The 9585-nt window shown below is 40.4% G+C and overlaps 1 protein-coding gene across 4 annotated transcripts in view; it reads left to right on the plus strand.

Moving 5' to 3' along the window:
- Positions 1 to 9585, plus strand: part of FANCD2 (Fanconi anemia complementation group D2) — a 60149-nt gene that overhangs the window by 43618 nt on the left and 6946 nt on the right. For all 4 annotated transcript variants that reach the window (XM_015560364.1, XM_015560363.1, XM_015560365.1 and 1 more), the window contains 6 exons: positions 594 to 734; positions 1983 to 2099; positions 2790 to 2918; positions 3057 to 3175; positions 7982 to 8092; positions 9340 to 9470. In XM_015560364.1, the coding sequence (XP_015415850.1) occupies positions 594 to 734; positions 1983 to 2099; positions 2790 to 2918; positions 3057 to 3175; positions 7982 to 8092; positions 9340 to 9470 (748 nt within the window). The remainder of the gene's footprint in view (positions 1 to 593; positions 735 to 1982; positions 2100 to 2789; positions 2919 to 3056; positions 3176 to 7981; positions 8093 to 9339; positions 9471 to 9585) is intronic.

The raw sequence follows: 9585 nt of genomic DNA on the forward strand, positions 1-9585 counted from the left end.
TTCTCTACCCTACCCCCGCCCCATCTGGCGACCATCAGTTTGAAGAAGTCAAATCTTTCTGACCATTAAGCTCATAGTTTTCTATACTACACCATAATGCCTTGATCTGTCTAACAGTTCATCTCTTAAGTAGAAAACAATCAAGAACCTTGATGTATGATGTATATCCTAATATAAATTAGGTGCTCTGTCTTAGGAATATTTAGAGACTTTGGTGAAAGGAAATTGGTGATACAATGAAAATGTAACTTTTTGCATAAGTTAAATGCATGATTACACTTCACAATCTTCATTAAAAATTAGACTAAGTAGCCGAAACCGGTTTGGCTCAGTGGATAGAGCGTCGGCCTGCGGACTGAAAGGTCCCAGGTGCGATTCCGGTCAAGGGCATGTACCTGGGGTGTGGGCACATCTCCAGTGGGGGATGTGCAGGAGGCGGCCAATCGATGTCTCTCTCTCATCGATGTTTCTGACTCTCTATCTCTCTCCCTTCCTCTCTGTAAAAAATCAATAAAATATATTTAAAAAAAAAAAAAAATTAGACTAAGTAGAATCCTCATTTATTCTATTGGTTGCTGCTACTTTCTCCCTAGGAGTTCAAAGGGAAAGAAGAAAAGACAGTGTCACTACAGAATCACCATTTATTATTCCGAGAGCTGGACATGGAGGTCTTCTGTATTCTGCGTTGTGGGCTTCTGACCAAGTTCATCTTAGACACTGAAATGCACACTGAAGTAAGTGACAGCGATGAGATCCCAGAATTAATCTTCATTCAGAAAGCGCCTCAGCTCTAATCTTATTTCAAAAAGAATACCATGACATTGAGAAAAGTTGGACTCTGGCTTCCAAAGCCTTTATATGTGAAAGTAATGATGAATAGTCATCTTGAAGTTTACAAGTTTTAAGTTTTTTACAATGTGCTAGACCTTATAAAAGATCATGCTATTGAGGTGATCTTATCTTAGTTACTAACTATAAGCTGTTTAGATTACTTTTGTAGAGTAGCTCTGTCTTGATTTATAGAGGTCAGTGCTATTTTCATGGCATTTGATCTGCATCCATGATATGCTTATCAGCACTCTTTGTATTTGCCAATCATCCAGACATTGGCACTTCAGTGGTTCATACCACATGATGTTTGCCTTCAGGTAGTTCATAATCTAATAAAGGAAGTAGACATAACTAGCACTACGTGCTATGTTGATGGTCTGAACTGAACTGAGTACCAATGAAACTGAGGAGAGAATGGTATTTATGAGGAAGTTGGAAATGGAGGACATTTTCACAGAAAAGCTAATTTTTGATGTGGGATTTCACCAGAGTAGAGGTTCTCCAGGTTTAGTAAATTGAGAAATAGCATATTTTTATAAGACAGTAAGCTCCTTCAGAATAGAGACAGTATCTTTACCCCCCACCTCCTGCTCCCCTCCCCCTTCAATCTTTCTACATAGCTTGTACTTGGAGATTTGCCATAAATGTATACAATTTGGAGAATGTATTTCACCAATTCTGTTTCTGGAAATGTACTACACTTAGAGAGATCCTGCCCAGAGTTAACAGCAGCAAAACATTAGGAGAAAGAATATGAAAGAATTATTTAATGAACAGAAAAAAGTAAAATTCCCTTGAATTAGTCATTTTTTTATCTTAGGGTACTTAGGAAATGTACCTCGGGCCCACTGCTGGAAAGATACACAGAGGCATTTATTTCTAGAGAAAAATTATGTCTTCCAAAACTATGCTGCCTATTAAAATTTTATTTTGATCATTTGAAATTTTCTTTTACTTCAGAAATGCTTGACTGTTTGATTTGTTAACATAGCACAACAGCCATTTATTTATTTGAGGTCGGGGAAATTTCCCCCCTTTTTAGTAATGGTCAGGTTCTTCATCCATTGGGAAGACTAAACATAAAAATGTGCTCCCCTAAGTAGATGGCTAGGACATGGTTGTAGTTATTCTTTCCTTATTCCTTGTGATAGGCTACAGAAGTTGTGCAACTTCAGCCCCCTGAGCTGCTTTTCTTGCTGGAAGATCTCTCCCACAAGGTGGAGAATATGCTGACACCTTCTGTTGCCAGGAGAGTCCCCTTCCTCAAGGTAAGTATAGGCAGAAGCACAGGCCCTGACTTTAGTGGACTTGAAAACAAATAGGTCTTAGTAATGAATAAGTTAGCATTTTCTTTGGCATAATGTTTGGGTCACTGGGTAGCATGGTGGCAGCCTCATTGCCAGACCATATTCACCTTGTGTAGAAAGAAACTCTGAAACAGAAAACAAAAAGCCACCAAAAACAGGGAAGTATATTTCTAAGTGCCCAAGCATTCCTGAATCCTCTTCTGTACTTGGGTTTTGGTTTTAACAGCCTCCCAAACTAAGCCCATGCCCATACAAATGTGCCATAGCATCTGGTGAAGCAATTGGGTGGTGCAAACAACAAAATGTGAAAATTTTAGGTGTAAACATTTAAGCATTAACACACCCAGTTACTTGGTCCTTTCTTGTTTGTACTTATTATTTGCTCTATATTCTTATCAGCCTAAATTATTTCTATTTCTGTGTGAGCTTTATGGGTCTATACTTCTCAAACAGTAGTTGTACTCTACAGAAGCCAATATCTTTCTTGTTTGATGACAAGGATCCTTCTTTCAGAATAGAGTCTCAGGCAAGCAGTTAAGTTGTTTATCCACCCTACCTGTTGACATAGGCTTAACTAACCCCATAGTGAGCTTTTAATTTCAGGGAAGCTATCCAGCAGTTTCTTCCCCAGTAACTCTGAATTTATTATAGGGTAAAGGAAACCAGAATATTGGATTGTCACATGTCCAACAGAGAACTGGCCAAGAAATTGTTCATTGCATTATTCAACTGCTGACCCCAATGTGTAACCATCTGGAGAACATTCACAACTATTTTCAGGTCAGAAGCCTATCTTATTATTATGGAGACTTAGAAATTACTAAGTTAACAAGATACTTCATTTTTGGTTAAGAAATATTGAAAGAAAATGAGGGCAATTGCTGAAGCAACTGTCCTAAAAGCATTTTTTCCTTTTAGTGCTTACCAGCTGAGAATCACAGTGTAGTGGATGGTCCAGGAATGCAAGCTCAGGAGTACCGCCTAATGTCTTCCTGTTATCAGAGGCTACTGCAGATTTTTCATGGGCTTTTTGCTTGGTGAGTATGTGGCAGATATGAAAGGTAGAGACAATCCAGTATGTACTTGCTTTACTTGACAGTCACCAAGGAACTGAGGTATAGAAAAGAAGGAAAAGGCTCCAAAAACAGAGGTAAATATGATGCTTTATTTTTTTATTTTTTTTTATATATATTTTTTATTGATTTTTTTACAGAGAGGAAGGGAGAGAGAAAGAGAGTGAGAAACATCGATGAGAGAGAAACATCGATCAGCTGCCTCCTGCACATCCCCCACTGGGGATGTGCCCGCAGCTCAGGTACATGCCCTTGACCGGAATCGAACCTGGGACCCTTCAGTCCGAAGGCCGACGCTCTATCCACTGAGCCAAACCGGTTTTGGCTGATGCTTTATTTTTGGAGTGCTTTTGTCTGCGTCATTTTATTTGATCTTGCATCCTCTGTATCTTATGGAGTTGCTATTATTTACTTATTTGAAAATTATATGACTTGCTTTTGGCTAGCCAATTTGACCATCAGATTCTTAGCTGAGTTTGTAGGGGCAAACTTTTTGTAATAACACTGGAGAGATTGTTACTTAAAAAGTTGTCATTAAACAAGCTCTGGATAAATTCCAGATTATGTGGTAAAGAACTGAGCACAGTTGGAGTGGGGTATTTGTGGGTGCCTTCATGGAAGCCATGGGACTTCATCTGGCCCTTGAAGGGTAGATGGCCTCTGGGGAAGGCACAGACTGGGTGAAAGGAGAAATGAGGGAATTGTGTTCTTGAAATGCTTTTGTTCCTCAGGGCTGGGCCCTTAACTCCTCTGTCCTCATTAATAAGTTTCCTGGGCAATCTCACCCAAGCTTAAATTTGTGCTAAAATTTGTCTTCTGAGCTACAGGCACTTATATTCAACTGCCTATGCAACACTCTTAGGTGTCTCTTTAACACCTCATACTCATCACATCCAAAATGAAGTGTTTCATCTTTACCAGCGCTCCTTCAGCTTTGCCTGGCTAGGTAAATGGCACCACCAGCTGTCTCAGGCAGAAACCAGAAACTATTCTTTGTGCCTTCCTTTACTGTCCATATTTTTTCTCTCCCACATCTGATCACAAAATCCTGTTATTTTATGTTCTAAATAGCATCTTAATAGCCATCTCATTCTCCACTGTTTTCAGACTCCCATCATCTCTCACCTGGACTAGATTAGTTTCAAATTTGGTCTCTCTGCCTCCAGGTGCCCTCCCATGGTCCTTTCTTTACAAACAGTCAGAGTAACCTTCCCAGTGCAAACCCAGTCTTACCCTGTCCCAACTTTTGTTTCTGATTGCCCTTAGATTTTACTTTTTATTATTACTTATTGATTGATTTTTAGAGAGACAGGAGAGAGAGAAACATTCATTTGTTATTCCACTTGTTTTTTCATTCATTGGTTGCTTCTTGTATGTGCCCTGATCAGAGATCAAACCCTCAATTTTGGCATATCAGGATGATGCTCTAACCAACTGAGCTGCCCAGCTAGGACCCCCTTAGGTTTTTCTTGAGTTGAAACTCTTACCTAGATTCTAAGACCTTTTATTATCTGACTGCTATTCTACTTGTCTTTTACCCTATATAGCTTTCATCTGGAAGGCTTCACACATTCTCATCCTTCTACCAGGATCTCTGCATTTCTTGATCCCCATTCATTTCTAACTCAGATTTTTCTGAGTTAGAAAAGCATTCACTTCCTCAGGCATCTTCTCTGACCCCTAGGCCAGGTAAGCCTCCTTCCTGCCTCTCTGACCCCCCAGTTCTCTGCTATTACTCTGGTATCCTCTTACGATGAAACTTATTACTTGTTGTTATAATTATTTGTTCACTCATCTTCCCTTCTGGATTGTGAGTTTTTTGAGGGCTATTTCCAGTCATTGTTGTATCCTCAATACTTAAGAACAGAGCCTGGTAAAGATTTGAATAGATGCTTCATCATGGAAATATACTATGGTAAATAAACACATGCAAAGATGTTTAATAGCATTAATTATTTAGGAAATACAATTAAAAATCATTGCATGGTTAAATTAAAAAGGTGTACCTTTTTTCTTTTTTAATCCTCAGCTGAGGATATTTTTCCCATTGTTTTTTTTAGAGAAGGAGGAATGGGGATGGAGGGAGAGAGAGAAACATTGATGTAAGAAATCAATTGATTGCCTCCCACACACACCCCCCACTGGAGCTAGGGGTCAAACTCACAACCCCGTGGTACTTCCCCTTGACTGGAAATCAAACCAGAAATCCTTCAGTGCATGGGCCAATGCTCTACCACTGAGAAATACCAGCCAGGGTGGTACACCCACTTTTAAAAAAACTTTTAGTTCCTTAAGAAGTTAGCCCTGGCCGTAGTTGGTTTGGCTCAGTGGAAAGAGCGTTGGCTGTGGACTCAAGGGTTGCGGCCTCGATTCCAGTCAAGGTTTCCAGTCAAGGGCACATGCCCAGTTGTGGGCTCAATCCCCAGTAGGACGCATGCAGGAGGCAGCCAATCAATGATTCTCTCTCATCATTAATGTTTCTAACTCTCTCTCCTCTGAAATCAATAAAAATAAAAAAACAATAATAAAGAAGAAGTTACCCCTGGAGCCCCAGCTGGTTTGGCTTGGTGGGTAGAGTGTCAGCCTGCAGACTGAAGGGTCCCGGGTTCAATTCTCATCAAGGGCACATGCCCAGGTTGCGGGTTTGATCCCCTCAGGGCAGGGGGGCGTGCAGGAGGCAGCCAATCAATGATTCTCTGTCATCATTGATGTTTGTATCTCTCTCTCCCTCTTTCTTCTTCCCTGAAATCAATGAAAATACATTTTTACAAAAAGAAGTTAGCCTTGGACAGGTAGCTCAGTTGGTCAGAGCATCCTCCTGATACTCGAGGATTGAGGGTTCACTCTCCAGTCAGGGCACATAAAGAAGCAGCCAGTGAGTGCATGGATATGTGGAACAACAAATCAATGTTTCTCTCTCTCTGTCCCTCCCCTTTCTTCCCCCCTGTCTCCCCTCTCTCTGTCTCTCAAGTCAATAAATAAAAAATTAAAAAATTAAAAGTTAGACATACACCTACCATACAACCCAGCCATTCCATTCTTAGGTATTTACCAAAGAGAAATAGGAGCATATGTCCACACAAAGTCTTGTGCACAAGTGTTTATAGCAGCTTCATTTGTAATAGCTCCAAACTAGAAACCACTCTATGTCCATTAATCAGTGAATGGATAAACAAACTATGGTATATCCCTATGGTGGAATACTACATACAACAATCTGGAAGAAAAAAGAATTATACTGAATTAAAAGCAAGACCATAAGAGCCCAGCCGGTGTGGCTCATTGGTTGAGCGTCAACCCGTGAACCAGGAGGTTACGGTTTGATTCCCTCTCAGGACACATCCTTGGGTTGCCATCTCGAGCCCCTGTAGGGGGCATGTAGGAGTCAGATGATTAATGATTCTCATCATTGATGTTTCCATCTTTCTCTCTATTTCCCTTTCTCTCTCTGAAATCTATGAAAAAAAGAAAGACCATAAGAGTATGTGTTATTTGAGTCCATTTATATGAAAGTCTAGAAAAAGCATGTTATTGTGACAGAAGACAGGTCAGTGGTTGCTTAGCATTGGGTGGGAGAATGGAGGGAGGAATGGTTTACAAAGGATTATAAGGAAAGTTTTGGCAGTAAATGGATATGTTCATTATTTTCATTGTGATGATGGCTTCATGGGATTATATGTAAGTCAACTGGTAAATTAAATGTTTTGAATACATGCAATTTATTGTATGGCAATTATTATACCTCAAAGCTGTCCAAAGAAAAAAGAACCTGACCCATAATAGGCCCTCAGAATATACTTGTTGAAAGGAAGAAAGACTGACTGTCACTGGTGATGTGGACATTTTTTTAGAGCAGATCTAGGGAGTCAGAATGTGCTAGGCCTTGAAGATTAGGCAGAAGAACTTGAAAGTTGTCTAGGGAAGCAGTTTTGGAGTTTTATGATCACACCATGATATAATGAAAGCAGTGTTGTAGGACAATCCTTTTGGCAGGATTGTTCAGGGTGACTAGAAAGGAATGCAAAAAGACCGGTCAAAAGGTGTCGCCATGATCTAGGCGTGTGATGATAAGGACCTGGCCAAGAATGATGGCCTTGGCTTGGAAAGAAAGGGACCAGAGGAAAGATAATCTGAAGATAGAATGGTTAAGACTTGGAGAAGGAATAAGTTCTTTATTGAGCACCTATTATGGATTAAACCAGTGGTTCTCAATCTTCTGGCCCTTTAAATACAGTTCCTCATGTTGTGACCCAGCCATAAAATTATTCTCGTTGCTACTTCATGACTGTAATGTTGCTGCTGTTATGAATCGTAATGTAATTATCTGATATGCAGGATGGTCTTAGGTGACCCCTGTGAAAGGGTCCTTCGACTGCCAAAGGGGTCGCGACCCACAGATTGAGAACCGCTGGATTAGACATTGATTTCACAATTTGACAAAATTATTCCTGGTGGTTTGTTTGTTTGTTTGTTTAGAGAAGACTAAGACTTAAGTCTAAAATGTAGGGAATGAAGGAGGGCATTTTCCCTTGAAATTAAACCTAGGTGAACTGTTAGGTTTTGATGGAAAGACTGTTTTAGGTACATTTCAACTTCTAGTCTGATACACAGAGCTGTCTGAATTTGGCTCTTTACTACTTTCAGTACTTCAGTTCTGCTTTTTCTTCTGTTGACTTACTGGTGGTACAGATTAGAGGCCAGGATCTTCAAATGCTGTCCAGCAATCTTACTAAAACTAAGTTAAACCATCTTACCTTGACTTTCCCTTAGGAGTGGATTTTTTGAAGCTGAAAATCAGAATTTACTGTACTCAGCCCTTGAGGTCCTTTTTCACCGACTGAAGCCGAGAGAGCGTGACCAGTCCTTGGAGGAACTGCTTAGGTGGGTCCAACTACATGTCCCAGAGAGTTCCCCGGACACTCCTAGGAACAAGATTTCTTGGAAATAATTTGGGTGTCTCTTGTTAGAGAGGGAAATTGATAGAGTATTCAGATAAATGCTGAAGCATTATACACTGCTGAACAAATCATTCTAAATCTTCATGTATCTTTCATCATATAAAGTTTGTATTTTCAAGTAATGATGACAGCACTGACCATCTACAGTCAATTCGTGACTATCCTGAGACCTGCTCTGTCTCCCAGTAGGGTTGGGTAGTTAGGTAGCAGCTAGTTGTCACTGATTGCCTGTATCCTTTCCCCAAACTTGGCAGAAAAAGAGCCTAGGTTGAGGGCTAGGCAGTGGAGGAGGGAGCTGAGGAGATCTAAGGGGCATGGCTCCCAGCCTCCTATCCCAACTTCAGTCAGAGTTAATTGAGTCATTCTTTCACCTCCCCTGAGAGCCTACCAGTGTTCAGCAAACTGCGGCTCTTTGGCCCCTTGAGTGTGGCTCTTCCACAAAATACCGACTTCTGCGCATGGGCCACGAAGTTTCAGTCGCACTGTACTTGCGCTCCCGCACGGGGTATTTTGTGGAAGAGCCACACTCCAGGGGCCAAAGAGCCGCATGTGGCTCAAGAACCGCAGTTTGCCGACCACTGGGCCCTAAGCCATCACTGGATCTGCAATCAGTACTTGTCATCTCTACCTTTAAGGCAGGACTTTATTTCATTTTAAATATACTACTTTTAAATTTGTTTGACCTCCCTCCCACCAATCAATCAGAAGTTGACTTTAGTTTTATGTCAGTTACAATTTTGGATTAATTGTGACTCCCATCTCCTGTTACCTCAGTGTACTGAAAGCTGACCATATATGGTATATTTATTAAAAGCTCTGCTTTATAATTTCCTTTTGCTTTGTCCCTGTGAACCCAGAATTTAAACATTTTTCAATGTGTTGCTTAAGGCCTTAAAGAGCAAGTAATTGATCCAGGTTGCACATATAAACATGGCCTAGACTAGTACATGGGAATCTTTGTATACATGACCCCTTCAAGGCCAGCATTCTACCCATTGGACTCTGTACTGTTCTGGCTTTCTCTTACAGGGAAAGAAGGTTGCTACTAAAGCACCTGAAAATGAGGATTCTGATTAACCATCACTTAAATGGACTTGGATAACTCATGAATTTAGATTATTCTTGTGATGCTTTTTTTTTTTTTTTTTTTTTTGCTTTTTTTCCTTACAGCCAAAGCTTCCATTACTTGCAGAATTTCCATCACAGCATTCCTAGTTTCCAATCTGCTCTTTATCTCATCAGACTTTTGATGGTCATTTTGGAGAAATCTAGAACTCCTACTCAGAACAAAGAAAAAATTGGTGATTTACCCAGATTCTCTTTTTTCCCTCTTCACATATAAGATTAATATCTCAAGCTTGTAAGCTTGAGGCTTCCTAGGACCTTATATGTAAACTAGAGGCCTGGTGCATAGGG

This window comes from Myotis davidii, unplaced genomic scaffold (genome assembly GCF_000327345.1).
Source record: "Myotis davidii unplaced genomic scaffold, ASM32734v1 scaffold73, whole genome shotgun sequence".
Lineage (NCBI taxonomy): Eukaryota > Metazoa > Chordata > Mammalia > Chiroptera > Vespertilionidae > Myotis > Myotis davidii.